The sequence below is a fragment of the Marmota flaviventris genome, chromosome 17 (genome assembly GCF_047511675.1).
Source record: "Marmota flaviventris isolate mMarFla1 chromosome 17, mMarFla1.hap1, whole genome shotgun sequence".
Classification (NCBI taxonomy): domain Eukaryota; kingdom Metazoa; phylum Chordata; class Mammalia; order Rodentia; family Sciuridae; genus Marmota; species Marmota flaviventris.
The window spans coordinates 53,815,469-53,836,619 of NC_092514.1; the positions used below are offsets into that span (position 1 = coordinate 53,815,469).

The 21,151-nt window shown below is 39.1% G+C and overlaps 1 protein-coding gene and 1 long non-coding RNA gene across 2 annotated transcripts in view; one reads left to right on the forward strand and one right to left on the reverse strand.

The window, feature by feature from the left end:
- Window positions 1-566: 566 nt before the first annotated feature.
- LOC114083357 (uncharacterized) lies at window positions 567-3,252 on the reverse strand. Its single transcript, XR_003581131.2, has 3 exons — window positions 3,152-3,252; window positions 1,543-1,664; window positions 567-1,010 (listed from the first exon to the last, which is right to left on the reverse strand). It is a non-coding gene; the product is annotated as an uncharacterized lncRNA (long non-coding RNA).
- Skap1 (src kinase associated phosphoprotein 1) overlaps window positions 2,588-21,151 on the forward strand; it is a 278,274-nt gene continuing 259,710 nt past the window's right edge. Inside the window, exon 1 of the mRNA XM_027924587.2 lies at window positions 2,588-2,765. Within this exon, the coding sequence (XP_027780388.1) occupies window positions 2,720-2,765 (46 nt within the window). The 5' untranslated portion in view covers window positions 2,588-2,719. The remainder of the gene's footprint in view (window positions 2,766-21,151) is intronic.

Genomic DNA, 21,151 nt, shown 5'->3' on the forward strand with positions numbered 1-21,151 from the left:
GGACAAGGCTTCAAAGGAATTTGTCCATTTAACAGAATGTCATTAGGAGTGAGGCTGACTGCTGAACCAGGGTCCTCAGATGATTAAGGAGGGGCTGCACTCATGTGTGCAGGCAGGTTTCTGTCTGCAGTAAGGAACCTTGATGCAACATGACAATATGGTATTGGAATCTGCCAGTCACTAGCACACACTACCCAACTTGCACCTCCCTCTACCCTAATCCCTATAAAACCCAGAGATTCCTGTGGGGAAGCATGGCTGTGGAATAACTACCTCATGAGTTTCTGCCATGTTCCAAGGTATGAGTAATCTCTGTGAAGTCTGGAGTTTTGTCCTTTATCAAATAACTCATTAGCTTCAAGCCTAAATGAGTATATGACACAATGTCCTTGAAGAAAAGGAGGAGGTTGTCATTTTTTTTTCTCATTGCTGAAAGGGAAAGCAAAGCAGTTTGGATGATATATAGGGGAGACTTTGTTTCCCTTGCTGCTTTTTCTTTCTAACAGTTTTAGATCCACAAAAATTGCAACAATAGTACAGAGAGTTTTGATCTACACTCCTTTACTTTTAAACATATATCATAAGTACTCCAAAATGATACCAGGGCAGCTACAATTTTATAAGGGAGTTGTGAGGTTGGTAAAATGCCCCATGGGGTACCTGGTACTTGCTTGGAGCCTGGAGGAGATAACCTACCCAATGCTTTGCTTTCTCAGGACAAGGAGGATGAGCCAGAAGGAGCCAGATTCCCGGAAACTTATGGCTGCTCTGACCCTTCAGCTCAATTTGTTGCAACTTGTAGGAGGGTCATGAAATCCCAAAACCAAGGCATCATTCTTTTTCAGATGGCAGGATGTGATCAAAGTCACTGCTCCCATTAAAAGGTGAAACCCTCGACCTTGGGGCTGTATCTCTGGAGAGGGAATCTATTCCAAGAGGCAGGTGCTTCTACCATGCATCCTTCTGGACAGTTTCTTCTTTCCGCTTTCTCCCCATCTTCCAGGTTCAGCCTGTCATTATTTCCACAGAGGCTGTTGTAAAAATTACTTCAGACATTTCTCTTATGTCCCCTTTTACTGCTTCCAATTCTTCCTACATATTCTTAGGTCAAGTTGGAGAATAGAAACACCTTGATGGTGGGGGGTGGGGGGTGGGGGTGGTAGAGGTGAAGAGAGCCCATGTTAGGTCTCTCCAGCTTAAAAATCGTCAAGGACTCCCCATATCCACTCAGTTTAAAAACCCCCATTCAGACATCCAAGTTCCTTCATTTATTTATTTTGGTCCTGGGATTGAACACAGGGGTGTTCTACAACTGAACTGCATCCCCAGTCCTCCTTTTTAATTTCTTTTAAAATTCTGAGACAGGCTCTTGCCTGAAATCTGTGACGATTCTGCCTCAGTTTCCCTCCTGCCTCAGCCTTCCAAATAGCTGGGATTACAGGTGGGTGCCACTGCATGGGGCCGAAGTCTCTTTATAATAGATTAAATTAATTTTGACAACTGTAGTTTCTCTACACTATTCAGTAAAGAAGGTCTACTCACTGTTCCTCTACAGGAGAGTACTTTTCCATTTTTGTTTACTTTGGTCCTTCCACCTGGAAAGTCCTCCCAACTCTTTAAAGTCTTGGTATGGTGTTCAGCATCCATCTCAAATGCTACCCAAACTGTAAAGTAAGCACATACACGGAGAGACTGCCACTTCCATCTTTTCCATGTAGTCATTTGTTTTCTTTAATCACTCATGTCACTCTTTTGGTCTATGGTACTTTCTTTTTAAATAACTATTCTGAGATAATTGTAGCTTCACAGACAATGGTAAGAAGTAACCCTGAGGAATCCTGTGTACCTGTACCCAAGTTCCCACAGTGATAGTATCTTCAGTATCTACCACAACAGGGACATGGACTTTGACTGCATTTTGAGAGGGAAAAGGCACGTCTCTGTGATCTTGTCCTTCACTTTCTCCCTTGTTCAGCTCTCAGAGGGAAAGGGCTCTGTTTCCCACTCCCTCAGTTGCTCCTCAGGTTGCCCCTTTTTTTCCTCATTGCCTTTCAGCTTCAGGGAGAAAAGGACACTCTGGCTCTCTGTGTCCATTGCTGCCTTGCCGCTCCTACCCTCCCAACTGCTGGTGTCCTCTATTATTTTTTGGGACTTTGGATCATTCCCTTTAAACATCATGGTTTCCTTGAGACAGAGAACGTCCTGCGCTCTTTTCTGGGCATGACCACGAGAACCGGATCGGCAACGGAGGGGCGCTATGCTTGGTGGGGATTAATCTCATTCTTGGATTCTCCTTCCCCATTTCAGGCACTACGGTGGCCTTTTAAACCTGCCACCTGGAGACCAACTGCTCAGTACTTAGGCTGGCGTCTCCAAGAGTCACGGCTCCTTGGAGTCAAAGTCTTCTGTTTTGGCGGGGACCGGGAGCGGCACACCTTTGGCCCTGAGTGGTGCGGAGCCCCGGGCGCCCGGGTCTTTCCATCTAGGGTTCCCGGTGTGAGCGCCACGTGCACCCGCGCCCCCCCGGCCCGCTGCGCGCGCCACTTCCTGAGCGCGCCCGGCCCGCGGCCCCGCCCTGCGGCTGGGCCCCGCGGCAGCAGCAGCTGCCGCAGAAGTACAGGTGCCTCTGAGCGCTGCCCGCCGCCCTCCAGCCGGCGCTGTCCGAGCAGGCCCCACGCCCCTCTCCCGCCTCCCGCAGGCCTCCTTCCCGCCCTGCCAAATGCAGGCCGCCGCCCTCCCTGAGGAGATCCGTTGGCTCCTGGAAGGTAACGCCCTGGCTCAGCCCCAGGTCCCCTGACTGACCCCTCTGGAGGTCCAGTGCTGGGCTGAAGACAGGGAAGGAGACACCAGTACCGCCCAGTGCCAGGCTTTCTTATCAACTCCATCACCTTCTAGAACCTTCTTAACCCCCCAAAGTCTGTTTTCCATTGGCCCACTTCTGGGGGGCCCTGTCGCTCCCTTGAGTTCCACACTTTCTTTCTCCTCAGGAGGTCTCCATCCCTCCACTCGGCCTCCCAGGCCTCTAAGCTCCTGAAGGCCAGGTTCCTGGTCTCCCCTGTGACCTTGCCTGGTTTTCACCTTATCCCGTTCTCCTCAGGACTCCCCCAACATTTGTAGGGTTTCGCCCTCCTCCTTCCTTCCCAGCCCTTACCTCATTGCTTGTCACAGAAGAACTGCACCTTCCTGCATGGAGGTCCCTGAGGCTTTCAAGGGGCCTGTGAAGGGCTCATGCTTCCTGTGGACCAAGCCTGGTGTTACGTGGGTGTTTGTCAGTGCAAAACCTAGGGCTTCCCTTTGCCAGCCTGCCACTTATAGGGGTGTCATTGTCCTACCCAAGACAGGCTCATACTCAGTGTTACATTCCTTTCTTTCCTAGAAGTGTCTGTGATGGGGTTACCTTCAGCCATAATGTCTAAGCAGTTCTTTAAAGAGTTAAAGCCATACTGTAAGCACATACTTCTAACACTCCAAAGAGATGCACCCTGATGGGCAGTATCATCTGTTTGGTTCACACAATGAAAGTAATTTTTTTCTTGCTTTCCTGTAACTGACCTTTTAGGGAGGACAGAGGCCTGGAATCTGCAATTGCATAAGGGTCCCAGGAGGAAACTGTTCAGAATTAAGCCTTTTGGCATCTCAGTGATACACTTGACACATATTTAACAGATGGCCTACTTTGGGCAGGTCATACTTTTGGCAAACTGTACTTTTTTTTTTCTCAGTTTCTCTCAATTTAATTGGTTTTATATCTCCATTATCTTGTTATCTTAGTATAAATGCCTCCTAATCAAATATTTGGCAAGTCCTTTTGGTTTCTGTTTGAAGCACTGTTTCTATTCTGGATTGCTTCTCTGTAAGAGCTGTCAACTAGGTATTTCTTTTGACGGGAGGTTTCTAACATCCATTTTGCTTGTAACTGGGGTAAATTCTAAACTTCAGGAGTAGAAAACTATTTGTAGGGCAAAATAACATCATCTGGGTATCTGAGAAGAAGAAATCCAGCTGTTCCCTCTGCTGTTAGTTCAGTATTAGACTTGTAAAGGAAGGCTGTAATTGTTTTTGGTTTTCAGGAGAGAAGGAATGGTGGCAAGAAGTTCAATTCTGCCCTTGCATTTTAAAGATATAAAGTGATCCTTTTTATTGGTATCTGTCATTCAGTGAGAAGAAACCTATTTTACAAGCTTGTTAAATAATACTTCAGGGGCTGGGGTTGTGGCTCAGCGGTAGAGTGCTTGCCTGGCATGTGCAAGGCCCTGAGTTCGATCCTCAGCACTACATTAAAAATAAATAAAATAAAGGCATGAAAAATACTTGCAGCTTTGGTAGAAAATTTCTTTATGTTTTCAGAGGCTTGCAATGATAGCCACTCCTTCAACATTTTTGATGTGAAGTTCCTTATTGTTCAAAACTGACACTTTGGTAAACAACTCATTTCTGCACCTGCCACCTTCCTTTAGTTTAGATTATTTTCTTGTTAGCTGACTGTTTTTAATTGAAGTCTTCAGATCTCCTTCTAAAGCAGAACCTTTGTTTGCTGACAAGTAGAGCAGGGTATGAATGGAGATTAATTGCATGTCACATACTTCTGTATCAAACTTGCTGTGTTTTAACAATCTCTGTTGGTGCTTAGGTCTTTAGATTATATGGAGGAGTCTGAGATTAAATTTTAAGGAACTTCATTGGTTCATGTATTTCTTTAAGACTGTTTTTTTTAAGCTCTCAATTATAGTCTTGAATCTGAAGAAGAGCAAAATATACAATGAGATTCAATCAATGATTCTGTTGAAAAATGTTAGAAGAACATGTTTTTGAAAGGTTTTTGTAATAATAGCAACATATTAGTTACAGGGTTTTTTTTTTTTTTTTTTTTGTGTGTGTGTGTGTGTGTTTTTGTTTGTTTGTTTTTTTGGGACACAGTCTGTGGTGCAGGCCAGCAGAATTATTCATTATGTTACAAATAATTTGTGGATACTAGAAACCCCAAAAGGGGGCTGGGGATGTGGCTCAAGCGGTAGCGTGCTTGTCTGGCATGCATGCAGCCCAGGTTCGATCCTCAGCACCACATACAAACAAAGATGTTGTGTCCGCCGAGAACTAAAAAATAAATATTAAAAAATTCTTTCTTTCTCTCTCTCTCTCTCTTTAAAAAAAAAAGAAAAAAAAAAGAAACCCCAAAAGGTCATTAATTTGATGTCTGTTGTTGTTTACTTGTTTCCCCCACCATACACATTTTAAGGTTAACTATTGATGATTAGAAAATATGTAGGTCTTGATTGTTGTATAGTCACTCAGTGGCCGGGAGTCACAGGATGTGAGAGCTGCAGCTCTGCTGCGGGCACATGGCTGTGGGGGTGGAGTTTCCGCAATGAATTACTACTTTCATAAACCAAGGCATAAGCATTTGCACAATGATTTAACACTGGCCATCATAGCCATAACTTAAGCATTTATTTATTTATAACTACACAAGCATAAATGACAGGGGCGTTTTTTGACATAATGTGTGTGCTTTTAAAAATAAAATATGTAAAGCCCTGTAAAAGGTTTACACCGAAATTTTGTATAATTAAGAAGGGAACAGAAATTCTGAAGGTCTAACATTAATTTTGTTTAAAAATTTTTTAACACGTGACAATGTCTCATTTGACCTAGAAACCACACTTCTAGGAATTCTCTTACTGAAATTAGATGATACAAAGTATATGCTCAAGGGTCTATCCCAAGTATCCATGAGTTGGGAAAGGCAGGGTGATGGTTGAATGAATTATGAGACATGTATCTTTTGGAATACTTTACAGCCATTAAAAATAATGCAGTGGATTTATTTACCTATTTGTTTATAGATAATGTCCATAGCATGTTTTAAAGACTAAAAAGCAAGATGCATGTAGTATATATAATATTCCATTTTTTGTTTGAAAACAAAAGGCAAAAACCAAAGAAGTTGGGTGTGATAGTGCAGGCCTAAAATCCCAGCAGCTCTAGGGTTTGAGGCAGAAGGATTGCAAATTCAAGGCCAGCCTCAGTAACTTAGTGAGATTCTCAGTAATTTAGTAAGACCTTATGTCAAAATAAAAAATAAAAAGGACTGGGGATGTAGCTCATTTGTACAGTGCTCCTGGGTTCCATCCCAGTACCAAACAAACAAAGTTTCTATATTTAAATTAGAAAAAAAGGGGCTGGGGTTGTAGCTCAGTAGTAGAGAACTTGCCTAGCACATGCGAGGCACTTGGTTCGATCTTCATCACCACATAATAAATAAATAAATAAATAAATGTTTAAAAATATTAGGAAAAACCCCCGAAGTCCCATATAGTATGTTTGTATATGCCTAGGAAGAAGTATCTATCTATCTATCTATCTATATAATACACACACATGTATACATATGTATACGTCTATATATATGTATATATGCATGTATATGTGTACACACACATATATCTCAAGCTGTTCATTGTTTTCTTTAGGAGGAGAGTGAGAGTTTTGGGGGTGGATTTTTATTAATTTTTATTTCATACATCTTCATGTTGTTTGAATTGTGACAATGACCATGTATTAATTTTGCAATCCATGGAAAAAGCAACCAGTAAGGTATTTAGCCAGTAAGGTAATTTTTAAAAAAGGAACAAACAAAAAACACCTAGGGATTCAGAGATGTGAGAATGCTAAAAATGATTAGCCACTTTGCAATTGTGTCTTTCTGTTTAACCCTGGGAATTCTCTCTTGGATTTTTGGCAAATTTCAAAGCAGTGAGCACTTCTAGAGCAACTCAGGAAACAGCATCTTCAGATAGACTTTGTCAAGCTCTCATATAGAAATAGGAACTAGTCCCATATCAGCAAACAAGCACCTTATAGATAAGCAAAATAAAAGACATCTTCTGCTTTATTGAAAGAGGAGGAAATATTGAGGTCTGTTTTCAAATAATCAGGCTACAGATGTAGAAGTTATCTTTTTGTTTTTGTTTTGTGATAGCCACCCTGCAAACAAAAACAGTGGAACACTGCCAACTTGCTAATCTTTGTTCCATGGATATAAACATAATCAGTTTCTTCTTCCTGGTCTTTCTAGTCCTATGTTTTGAAGTCAGAAGGAAAGTATGAAGGAAGTGGAATAGATATTCCTGCTGACTTTACCTTGATAACTGATAGATCCCAACTGCTTACCTAATACCTACATCCTACTTGAAATATGGATTTGAGCCAAAATAGTATCAACTTGGCTGCATATAGTAGCAAGCGCTGCGCTAACACTGATTCTGATATGCCTATGGTTACTTATTTTTAAACTTCCTTGGAAAGAAGCAGTCATTAATCATTTCCTTCCAGATTGTTCTCCAGATTTGCACTGGTCGACACAGTCAGCCATAAAATCCTTTTCAATATAATAAAACTCCAACTACGGGGAACCTGCAGGAGTAAGTCACTCTGGGTAGCTAAGATTCTCTTTAAGCACCTTAACTTTTTCTTGGAAATATTTGTAACTAATTCTCTAAAAATGCATTAGGAACTTTTCTTACTTCTTCAACCAACCAGTCTATTTTTATTAATTTTTTTTTTTTTTTTTTTTTTTTAGTTTTCGGCAGACACAACATCTTTATTTGTATGTGGTGCTAAGGACCGAACCCAGCGCCGTGTGCATGCCAGGCGAGCGGGCTACCGCTTAAGCCACATCCCCAGCCCCCCAACCAGTCTATTATTAAAATGGACTTTGTCTGAACACTTTTTAATTCAGAGTAGTTTGTTTTCTCAGATTTTAGAGAGAAGTGTGGAGTTGTTCAGGAATGCTGTCCAGTTGACTCTGGATAGCTTTGTGACTATGTCTGCTTTATTTATTTATTTTCTTAGTGCTGGGGATTGAAGACAGGGCCTCCTGGATGCTATACATGTGCTCTACCACAGAGATGTATCCCAACATGTTTTATGTTTTTTGTCCTTTATTCCCTGCTGTTAGGCGGAGACCTATCACTTTCCCCTGTTATCTTATCTGCAACCCCAGCTTTCTGCAACCTCAGATAACCAAGTTTGTTGGAAGTAAGTTATGTGTAAAAGAAGGTATAAATGGCATTCTTGATGGGACAAAGTACCCAAAACTTCAGGGCTGGGCTTTGTGACATGCATTTTGAACATTTCATCTTTTTTGCTTAATTTTTAATACTGAGTTATCTTCCAGATATTTGAGATTATTGGTTGGTTGAATTCTGAAAGTCTAGATATGCCTATAGTTTTCTTCTTTTTTAATGTTAATTTTTCTTTATAAAAGAGGTAATGTTCATTATAGAAAATCTAGAAAACACAGTAGTACATACAATCACCCATAGTTAGCAATTTCTAAATTTCCATGCATTTCTTTCAATTTTTATTATATGTACATTCTTTAAAACTTGGGACTTAGATGTTGTTGTTGTTGTTTTGCATTGAGCTGGGGATTGAACTCAGGGTGCTCTACCACTAAGCTACATTCCCATCCCTTATTTGTTTATTTAGTTGTAGATGGACACAATACCTTTATTTTGTTTATTTTTATGTGGTGCCAGGATTGAACCCAGTGGTCCCCATCCCTTAATTTTTATTTGGAGATGAGGTCTGCTAAATTACTCCAGCTGGCCTTGAATTTTCGGTCCTCCTGCTTCAGCTTCCCATGTGTTACCGGGATTTCACAACCATGCCTGGCAAAAATTGGGACATACAGTGTGTATACCTTTATATACTGATTTTTCCACTCACAATTTTTCACTATTATCTCTTGAGCATTTTCTTAGGTCATTGCTATGGATGGTCTGAATGTTGATCACCGATTTGCTGGTATTAGAAGGTGGGGCCTTTGAGAGGTATTGAACTCTCATGAATAGGATGAGTAGCTTTATAAAAGAGCCCCCAAGAACTGCCCCGTGCCTTCCACCATCAGAGAACTCAGCCAGAAGTGCCACCTGTGAATCTATAAGTAGGCCTTTACCAGACGTCAAATCTGCAAGCACCTTGAGCTTTGGACTTCCCACTCTCTAAAATTATGAAAAATAAATTTGCTTATAAACTACCCAGTTTGTAGTGTTATAGCATCCTGAATGGACTAAACAATCATTAAATGTGCCTCCCCCACCTTTGAGTGATTTAGAAGTCAAATTCTATTTTTATTCCAATGGTAGTTTTACCCTTAATGGCTTAAAAAATAATTGAACAATTAATAATGAAGCACCATCTTTTTCTTTCTCTGAATGTAAAATGTAAACTTTCTGATATGAGATTTTAGACCCAGAGAATTATTAGTGTTTTATTATGCGTATTATATTACAAGAATATTTTTGATGTTTGCACATTCACATATTTTAAAACCATAGTTATAATAACATTTTCCTTTCTAACTTGTTAATTGCTTACTTTTTGTACTGCAGCCTTTTCATTCTTGAACTCTTTATTTTGTTTCAAATGTTTAGACTGTGCTGTATAATATAAGAGCCACTAGTTCATATGGCTATTTAGATTTAAATAAACCAAAGTGAAATAAAACACAAAAATTTAATTCCTCAGTTGCACTAGTTACATTTTCAGCTACAACACAGTGATTACTGTATTGGACAGCATATGAAGTTCTGGTAATAATTATCTGGAAAATAATAACTGAACCCTCTTAATCTGTGGACTTAGGTCTTCCTTTGACTTGGGGAGGTTTTCTTCTATTATTATGCTTCTCCTCTGTCTGGGGTTTATATCATACCTATGTCAGACCCCTGATCTGCTCATTGTGGTTTTACATTCACTATTTCTTTTTTTTAAAGTTTACATGTATTTTTTCCTCATCATTTTTGTGTCCTTTTCATTACACCTATAAACTTTGGTTCATACATGTAATAACTTTTTGAATGTTGTTAAGAAATTTTTTTCACATTCTGTTATTTAATAGTAAATCGGCTACAGGCAGAGACATTTTCTCTAGTTCTTCAAGTGGCTGTGTGTGTGTATGTGTGTGTGTGTATGTGTGTGTGTGTGTGTGTGTGTGTCTGTCTGTGAATTGAACCCAGGGCCTTGCACATGCTAGACCAGTGCTCTACCTTGGAGCTACATCTCCAAGTCTTCTTTTTGAATTTTCTTGTTTTCTAATGGTCCTATGTATTTTCTCTGTGTGCAGTTTGCCTTCTTTCAAATCCTGACTGCCATTTTCTTATTGCCTGTTTGATCCTGGGCTTCAGTTTCTTCATCTATTAAAAGGGGACTAATATTAGTACCCATCGCATAAAATTCATATGAAAAATAAAGCAATGAATATTTGAAAAGGACTTAGAACAATATTTGGCACATATTAAATACCATATGAGTGTATGATAAATAAAAATTTAAAATATCTTTAAATCTAGAAGTCCTCTTGATGCCTGCCACTGGTAACCTTGACCCGGCATTTTCTTACATTGTTGGTCCATCCTTGCTTTTGAACATTAGGGGAGAGTTGTAAAGACTCTTTTAAGGTCTCCTCCATTTCTTTCCTTTAGAGTCTAGTGATCATTTCTATGAGACACTTTATGGAGGAAGGAAAGACAAAGATAGCTTCATTGCTTTTGTTGTTACCTTGCCTGCAATTAACTGAATTTCCTTTGCTTTTAAAAAGTCCCAAACATATACTTTTTCTATTCTAATATTTCAATTGAAATTTGTTTTGTAATAGAATTCTTCTTTGAGGTGGCACTTGAAATTCTTCTTAGTCTGTTCTTATAGGACTGAGCATATGTCAGGAGAGAGATGTGCTTCTTTCCTTCATTTGGTTTTCTGTATGTGTGTAAGAATATTATTTTTGCATTAATTATAAATTGGAAAAAAGGAAAAGTTAATTCTTTGCCCTTCTCTTTTGTTTTCTAAAATTTAAAAGAAAAATGGTGGAAATATTTGAAATTTATCCTGGGTACAACTGAGATGTTAGGTGGGCTGTCCAGGCCTTTTGATCTCTAGATGAGATCTTCCTGTGGTAGCCCATAGTTTTTCTCAAGATCCAGGTAATTCTCAAGGAGCATGATTCTCAAGGTCACCTTTTCTTCCAGCTCCCGGGTTCTATGTGTGCTCTCTGTCTTGGGTTGGGTAGGACTAAACCAGAGGCTGCCAAATGGGGTGATTTTACCCCTCTGGCAACTTTTGACAACATCTGGAGATGATTTGGTTGTTAACACTGGGGAGGGTTCTACTGGCATCTAGTGGGTAGAGGCTAAGTATGCTGCTAAATCTCCCACAATACAGAGGACAGGCCCTACTCCCCAGCAAAAAATTACTCAGTCCAAATTGTCAATTATGCTGAGATTGAGAAACCCTGGCCTACCTATATCATCTTCCTCAGTTTTTACAAAAAGCTACTCAACATGAAGTTTCTGAGTGTAGAAGACATCACTGGAGATTTAAGGGGCACAGAGAGATGGAGGAGGGGTTTATATTGCAGTTGTGCAAATGATTTCAACTTGAGCATTAGGCATTCCTGTTCCTAAGCACCCTCAGCTACCCCCATTATCGGAGTGTATCCTCAGGCTCCACCGGCTCTAGTTCCTGGGCTTATGCTTTCTCCTTGCCACTTTCCCCTTTATCCTCTGTAGAGCATAACACTCCTTGACACAAGAAAAAGCAGTTTAGCTATTTGTTTAGTCGTTTAGATTTTCACCAATACCCACACACAGCAAAACAAGTTATTTTCCCAAACAATGACAATTCTTTCCCCAAGAGAAATTCCAAAGCAAGCTATTAAGATACCATTTTTACTTGATTTCATAAATGTAATACCTAAACAATTTTTAATCATTTTAAATATAGGAAAAATAAGATAAATTTCAAGTTTTACCATCACCCGAGAATCTTAACATATTGACATAGCTATTGTAGATCTAATTTTTTCACGTTATAAACCATTACACCCTACAGAAATCCTATAATTTCTGCTACATTTATTCATATTTATTTCCCCTGTGTTTCCAAGTTCATTGCTTGCTTTTCTGGTTTGTCAGTGGTACATTATAGGTTAGGTGATTATAACAGATGGCTTCTCAGGTTTGGAGTCTTTGAGTTCCACCATTTAATTTTATTATCCAGTTTTTATGTGAGAGAGAGGACAGGAAGAGAGTGGTCTTAACATCCAGAGAGTAAGTCTCACTGGAGACAAATGGCTTTGATAAAGTAATTTATACATTACCAAAATTCTCATCTGGGGTCTCCTCCTTACATTGTTGACATTATGATGTAAATGTGTTATGGGAAAATAAAGTTTTTCTTCACACAATAGGAGCTTTACTAAAATGTATCTAGTAGCACATATTTATACTTAATTAAACCAACACTATGGTAGGGCTGGAATTAAGGGACTGTTTATTATAAATCAAAAATGACAAGTATGCTGGGGTACTTAAATAGTTATAGAAACTTATCTAACTACACTTTATTTTATTACTTTACAATAAAATTTTTAAAATTAATTTTGATGCTGGGGATTGAATGTAGTGCCTTGCATATGCCAGGCAAGCACTCTACTACCTAGCTACATCCCCTGTCCCTTAACTGCATTTTAATAAATTTCTTTAAAATCATACCCCCTTTAATTTTTCCTTCCTGATAACTTTTTGTGTGAGCCCCTTTATTCATTGTCTTCCTTCCTTCTTTCCTCCCTCCCCCTTTCATTTTTCTTCTTTCCTTCTCAGTACTTTATCAATTTATGATTTACATACATAAAATGCACTCATCTTAAATGTGACAACTGGGGGGCTTTAACGTACCTGTATGTCTGTGTGACCACCTCCCAGATAGAGATATAAACGTTTCCATTGTTCTAGAAAGTTTTCTTTACTGTCAGAACTTCTCCCTGGAGCTCATCGTTATTCTGACTGCTGTCATAATAGATTAGTTTTGCAGTTATGGAACTTCGTACAATCGATATGGACTCTTGGTCTCTCTTCAACAGAATGTTTCTGAGATTTATTCATGTGCATATGGGTTTATTCTTTTTTGCAAAGTAGTATCCCACTGTGTGAATATTCCACAGTTTATTTACCTGTTCTGATGATGGTCATTGAGTTGTTTTCAGGTTTTGGCTGTTATGAATATAGCTGCTATGAGCATTTTTATATAACTCATGTTGTGAACATAAACACTAATTTCTCTTGGATAAATATCTAGGAGTGGAATTACTGGGTTATAGGGCAAGTGTGTGGTAAGCCCTAAGTAATTTTCCAAAGAGTACCTATTTTACACCAACACAAAGCAATATCTGAGTGTTCCAGTTGCTCCATATTTTTATTAACATTTGGTATTATAGTCTTTCTACAAAAATAACTCAGATATACTTTTATTGTGCCATATTTATATAACATCAATATGTAGAGCATTTTTTAACATAGCTGTTTTTAGAGACTTCTCCATGTGAATCAATCTATCTACTTCCAATCTCCTGTGTGTGTGTATGTGTGTGTGTGTGTGTACATATTTAAACACAGCACAGTATTTGTCAATGTGCTTAGCTATTCTTCTATTAATGGATGTTTACATTGTTTCCAAATTTTCTCATTTCCACAGTGCTGTAGAGAACATCTCCATCAATGTATCTTTGTGTACACATGCAAATATTTCTATAGATTTCTAGACTTTCAAATGAAGGTTGCTGAAGTTCTAATGCTGGATTTCTAGGCTGGCTGCTAGTTAAAACTTCATCTCAGAACTCTCTATGTTTTGTTTCTGTGTTTTGTTTTCTCTGTGTTTTGAGTACATAGGTATTTTCATTATTTCCTCTACAGGAGTTGGAAGGAGAATTAAAAATATAAACACCACATGGTTCTTGGGTCACGGGGCACAGTCAGCAGGTAGAAGCCAACCACAGCCAGAACATGCTGACACTCCATTGTATGCTGACAACTTCCTGCAAGTTAAAACAAAGCTGGTGTGTATGATTTTAGCCTTGACAACTTTGTTTTATCTCAACAAAAGGCCAAAAGATATGCCTAGAGAATGACAATCAGTTTTCAAATCAAAAATTTTATGTAAACTTTTAAAACAAATTCTAACTAAAGTGAAAGTCGTTATCCCCTACAATAGTACATTTTATTTAATGAACAAGACAAGGTTTCCATGAATGCTTCCATTAAGGAGGCAGAAAAATTAAACACTAAGGTTTTAGAGGTTGGATTTTAGTGGGATAGGTAAGAGTGGCTGCATAAATCTTAATGGTCTGATAACTTCAGGGAACCTCTGACAAGAAAACAGAAACTATACAGTTCTTGTTTCCACCAGAAGCTGCCAGTGAGATTGATAAAAGTTGAATTATTAATTAGCCTGTTCTCTGTAAAAGAGCAATATGTAACTTAAAGGGGTAGTTGTGACAATTAAACATATAGAACACCAGTCACCATGGAATGAAAATTTCTACTGTTTTCAAGGTGAAGATTGTTTTGGTTTGCAGGTGTGGTTTGCTCAGCATGGTAAGATGGGAAGGCATTCCAGTTACTAGGAAGGCTCTTGCTGTCAGCAGTTCACTAGTGAAAGTCCTGAGGATGATGCAAACAGATCCTGTCACCACGCCCAGCATCCTCAGCACAGAGGGCTCTGGTTGGCCGCGAGAGCCCATCCTCCCCTTGGTCTTCTCCCAACAAATCTTTCTTAGGCCTCCTCTTCCCTTAGTGTCCCATTTCCATCCTGGAGGGTTATTGTCTGTATCTAAGGCTTTAACTACTTCAAGTGAAACAACATGAATTAAACATTTTCCTTTTAATTAGAAGAAAATTTTAGCTATCGCTGATAATTTAAGAGAAGATGAGGCTGAAATAGCATTCTACTCCTATTATTATTATTCAATGGTACTGGGTATTGAACCCAGGGGTGCTTAACCACTGAGTCACATCCTCAGCCTTTTTATTTTTAGTATTTATTTTTTAGTTAAAGGTGGACACAATACCTTTATTTTATTCATTTATATGTGGTGCTGAGGATCGAACCCAGGGCCTCACGTATGCTAGGTGAGCGCTCTACCGCTGAGCCACAACACTGGCCCTCCTCAGTCCTTGTTTATATCTTACTTAGAAATAGGGTCTTACTGAGTTGCTTAGGGCCTCACTAAGTTGCTGAGGCTGCCTTTGAACTTGTGATTCTCCTGCCTCAGCCTCCCAAGCCACTAGGATTACAGGCCTGTGCCACTGTACCTGGTTCCTAATATTATTTTTAAATAAATAAATAGATTCTTTTTCCAGTGTTCATTTAAGTATTTTCTAATGGAAACAATGTTTTAATATTTTGTTATTATTATTATTATTATTGATATGGAGTTTCATTGTGTTGCCCAGGTTGACCTTGTACTCCTGGGCTCAAGTGATCCTTCTGCCTCAGTTTCCAGAGGAGCTGGTACTAATAATGTATGCAATCATGTATGGCTTTTTTAGAAACAATATTTTTTAGGCTGGGTTTTTTAGGCAGATTCCAAGACTAGCCCTATTCTTTTCCTTTTTCTTTTTTGTGGTGCTGGGGATCAAACCCAGAGCTTTGCACATGTCAGGCAACATTCTACCAACGAGCTACACCCCCAGCCCTCTTCTTTTAAAAAACTACTTTTTGAGTGTTATAGCTGGAGGAGAGAATGACTACACCTGTAACATTTTGATGGGGCCTGATCTGCCAACTTGGGCCTCCACAAACTCTGCCTCAGCCTAGGTGTCTCCCTCTTCTCCCATGTGCTTCCTTCTTCCTAGTCGAGGGCACACTCTTTATCTCTCTCCTCTTAACTCCAGGTTCTCAGGGTGGGACTTGTGACTGGGGAATGATCCCAATGGGCAGTGCTGGGAAGGGGTGAGGAGCTACAGAAAACCAGGCTGAGGTTCTGAGGATTAGGGAAGAGATCATTTAAGGCAACAGATGGGAGGATGGTCCTGGGGGGAGATGAGAACCGATGGAGGGAGCCCAAAGGAAAGGAGAACAGAATTGCCACTCCTCTTGTCCCTCTCCTCTTTTCCTCTTCTGCCCTGTCACCTCCAATTCCATCTTCCTGTTGAGAGTGTGGCTACCAATGGGCGAGGAGGTGCTGTGATAAGAAGAGAAGGTCTAGGGGACTGGGTGAGGAATGATGGCATCAGTCAACAGAGGGTTGTGGAAGTGGAATGAAAATCAAATCAGCAGCAATGAGAGAGAATGCACATTTCTGTGGTCTTGCCCAGCCAGAAGAATCATTCACACTTAAGTAATATTCACAAGTACTTGGAGACTTCTTTTTATGAAAGACAGGACCTGAGATCCTTCCCAGTATTAAACTTTGTAAAATCCATTCTGTGGGTTATTTTAACCTGTTTGCACCCATAGACAAAAATCTCACATATTTTCTTGGGTGTATTGCCAAATAAAGGCAGAAATTTGTGCTATTCTTCTCAGAAATGTGAGTTCTGCTTTAGTAGTTTGAATACTTTCACAAAAATATCCCCTGTAGGAACACTTTGATTGGTGTTTGGTTGGTGGAATTGTTTTCAACAGCATTTGGCCATTCATCTTGCCTCCAAATAAAAGGTTGATTGAAGCAAACTTTGGAGTTTTAGAAACATATATCAACAAATAACAGTTGTAACTGTTAGGGAACATTGGTATATATATATATAATTTTTTTTTTTCAGTGAACTTTACTTAGAAAACAAAAAGAGGCCAAATTGATCTTTGAGTAGTTTTTTTTTTAAAGGTCATTTTTCTGCAGATAGACAAAAATAGTAGCCTTGTGAATGGACAAGGTGTCCATGAAACTTAGAGGTTTTGGTGCATCCTGCCAGGTCAGAAAACTTTTTAGCTGGCCTTCGAATCCTTTTAGATGGCAGTTCTTTGCAGGAATATTTTGATCGTATCATACCTCCAGAGTTGCACATGCTCTCTGTTCTCTTGTCCTTCCGTCTTCCTGTCCAACTCTGACTTGTTTGCACAGAGGTCTCTAAGCTGCCTGGAAGCTGAAGGAGTTTTTGCTTTAGGGCAGCTGTGAATTATAATGGGAAGACACATCCTTGTCAGAGCTGTGTTTCTTTTGAATATGGGATTCAAAATGATCATATATTACCTTTAGTACAAAATACTATATATTGCCACAAGCTTGCCTTCTAGATTAACCTTTCACCTTGCTCTTGACCCTTGTGTTCTGCTTTCCAAGTGAAAGTTTTTTCATTCTCTCCAACTCAACTGTGATTGCTCACCTCTAGACCCTTGCACATGATGTTTTTTGTGCCTGGGCCATTTTTTTTTTCATCCTACCAACTCTCCACCCCAATCTGACTCCCCACAAAGCACATACTTGGCCTGCTAATTTGGAGGTTTCAGATGAAAGATCAATTCTCTGATAGGTCTCCCTTGACCTACCTTCTCTGATAGATTAGGTGCTTCTATCACAAGCCTATACACTAATCATTTCCCATTTTTAATATTTCATATCACAATTTAATCTAATTGTCTATTTAAGCTACATTTTTTGCTAGATTGTAAACTTTTAGGATAGAAATTAGATCTATCTTGGTCACTCTTTCGGTGCTTAGCATATAAAAAGTACTCAATAAATATTTGTTGAATAATAAATGCACTTAGATAATGTGGCATTGTTTATGACATGGTGTTTTGTTTGTTTGTTTGTTTGGGGGATACCAGGGATTGAACTCAGGGGCACTCAACCAATGATCCACATCCCCAGCCCTCTTTTGTATTTTATTTAGAGACAGGGTCTCACTGAGTCCTTAGTGCCTCACCATTGCTGAGGCTGGCTTTGAACTTCTGATCCTTGGGTCTCAGCCTCTAGAGCTGCTGAGATTATAGGCATTGCCACTGCACCCGATTATAGCATGTTTTTGATGTTGTCTTTTTTCTTTGGGACAAGGTCATTTGTACCACGTGATCTTGCTCCCTCCCTAGTTGAAGGTAACTGTGAGCAGACCACATAAGCACCAGTCCTCCAGGGAGTGAGTGCTTTGATGTCTGAAGGGCCTTGGGTGTTTTTTGCAGTTAAGTGGTGCTTTTCATGCTAGGTGTTGCAATTGCAGGGAGCCCAAGGCATCCTTATGTGTCAGGATGTGATATTTATGTTAGAGGAGTTCTTGTTAGTAAAATGTTGATCACTTAATGGAAAAACCCATCAGATAGAATGTTGACCATGGAGGAGATATATTGAGGGACCTTTTAAAATCTCTTCCCTGTTCATTGGTGAGCAGTGTATTCCAAGCAGGCTTCCTCAGGCACTTTTGGGTTAAAATCACTGTGAGACGCATCATCTTCTAAATTGGAGAGAAAATATATTGAGCTGTAATTTTCTTTTCCTTAATGTCTTTATCAAGTTTTGGTATCCAGGTATGCTGGCTTCATAAAAGTGTGAATAATACTAGAGATACAGTCCCTCATATGGCCCTTCCTTTTGATTTGTTTATGTTTTCTATGCTTCTTTATCTAGTAAGCTCATGGACATATTTTTAGAGCAGATTTTTAAAAATCTGATAAGACACATGAAAGAAATTATCTTTTTGTCCTTTTATTCTCCTGAGTATGCCACTTGCAGTGAAAGAACAAATACTAAAATTTTTTAAACACATGACCTCATGAAGCATTTTGAAAGGAAGGTTTTTTTTAAAAAATTAATTTGAAGTGAAACCTAAAAGGTAAAGTCATAATTAAAATATAAATTTGTCCTTAGTGACATCATTGGAGAGTAGTTATGTCCTGTTAATTCCTTTTAAACAAATTTACAGACATTTTACTTATGAGAACTTAGGGTGTTTGTTAATTATATCTCAGTAAAACTGGGTTAAGGGAAGAATTTAGTAGAGAGAATGTTAAGTTCAAAATAATTATGTGTGTGTGTGTGTGTGTGTGTGTGTATCATCTATAGGAATAGTGTGCCAGTGTGTATACGTATATAAATATATATTCTACACATGCACACACATTTACATACTATACACACACATACTTGGGAGGCTGAGGAAGGGGATCTCAAGTTTGAGGACAGCCTCAGCAACTTACAGAGAACTTGTCTCAAAATTAAAAGTAAAAAGGACTGGGGATATAGCTCAGTGGTAAATTGTCTCTGTGCTCAATCCCCAGCACCAAAACAATACAAAACAAAAAGACAACAATGTCAAAAAAGGAAAGAACAATTTCAGTAATTCCAGATTTACAGAAAAAATTTAGCAGATAGTATAGAATCTCCCTATTCCTCCTCTTCAGTTTCCCTTATTATTAACATTTTACCTTAGTAGGGCACTTTTGTTATAATTAATGAACCAATACTGACACTAAAATCCAGGGTTGATTTAGTTTTCCTGCTTTTGGCTATTGTCCTTTTTCTGCTCCTGGATTCTAGCCAGGATACGTCATTTAATTTAGTCTCTTTGGGCTCCTTTTGGCTATGACCACTTCCCAGACTTTCCTTGTTTTTGACGACCTTGACATTTTTGAGGAGTACTGGTCAGGCGTATTGTAGAATGCTTCTCTATTAGAGTTTGTCTAGTGCTTTTCTCATGATTTGACCAGAGTTGTGGGGAGGAAGATCATAGAGAAAATGTGCCATTTTTATCACATCATTCAAGGGTGCACACTATCAATATGATTTATGACTTGATGTTGACCTTGAACACCTGGCTGAGGTAGTGTCTGTCAGGTTTCTCCACTGTGAAGTTACTCTTTACTCTCCCGTGCCATACCACACTCCTTGGAAGGAAGTCACTGTGTGCAGCCTACACTTAAGGAGTGGAAGTAATGCTTCCCCCACTCGTTTATTTAAATAAATGATTTGGAATTCATCTGCACTGGAGATGTGCCTCCTGTCTTCTGTTTGTTAATTTATCCCATTATGTATTTATATCAGTATGAACTCATGGATACTTATTTTATGCTTAAGGTTATCATCCAATATTTATTTTCTTGCTCAAATTGTTTCAGCTTTGACTATTGGGAGCTCTTTCAGTTGGAAACTGTGCCCCATTTGGCATGTCCCATAAGTGTGTGTACATGTGTGTATTCAGCATTTCTTTTCTTTTTGGATTATAAGATACTCTTGTATATTTCCCACACCTGTCCATAGGTCAGCAATATCCCAGGGAGAATTTGTTTCTTGCATTGAAGATGAAATCAAGATGGGGTTGAAGAGCATCACTCTGTAGAATAATACATGCTTAGCATGCATGAAACACTGGATTCAATCCTCAACACACACACATACACACACACACACAAATAAAGAATTCAAGATATAGGGGCTAGGTGTGCTTCATGGGAAGTCACTTCTTTTAGGCCCTCTCACAAAGAAATATATTTGTGCATAGTAACCCAATCTATATTAACATATCTATAAACCTTTCTATATTTAACTGTCTGTATCTCTACAAAGTTATACATGAGTTCTTGCCAATATCTTCAACTCAAATTCATTACCACAAGTTCTGGATTCTTCTCCTTGCTCTTCTTTCTACTTGATCCCTTCCTTTCCACTCCAGTGGTGAGAAATCTGGCACCTGCCATTCATCATCCATTTACTCAATCCTTCTATCAGAATAAACATGTATTGTAATGTAGGAATTGTTAAGCCCACACCCATGGCAGACAACATAATTGATTAGAGTTCAGTATTTATGTGCAGTTTTTTGTGCCTTTAGTTTCATGAACTCTATTCATTTGCAGAGCTGTGTAGCATCTTTCCCCAACCCCTTCAGTGAGGTTATTTCATACATTGTAATACATTTAGGTTATGTTGCTACAGTCTTCATCTACCAACCTGGATTTTTCAAATTTGCAGACATTAAGGACTCAATTTTTGTGTTGCAAAGTTCTATAGGTTTTGACAACTGCATAATATCATGTGTCCTCCAGTACAATATCATAAACTATAGTTTCACTGCCCTAAAAATCCCTGTGCTTCACCTGTTCATCCCTCCTTCGTTCTTGTGAACTCTTGCCAGCCACTGATCTTTTAACTGTCTCTCTGTAGTGCTGTCTTGTCCAGGATGTCATGTCATAGGAATCACACAGTGTGTAGCCTTTTCAGATTGACTTTTTGTCTTAGACACATGCATTTACATTCCCTCCATGTCTTGTGTGTGTGTGTGTGTGTGTGAATAGATCACTTCTTTAGAATACTGAATCATATTCCATTTTGAATGTGTCATAATTTGAGTATCCAGTCACTTCTTAAGGGACATCTTGGTTG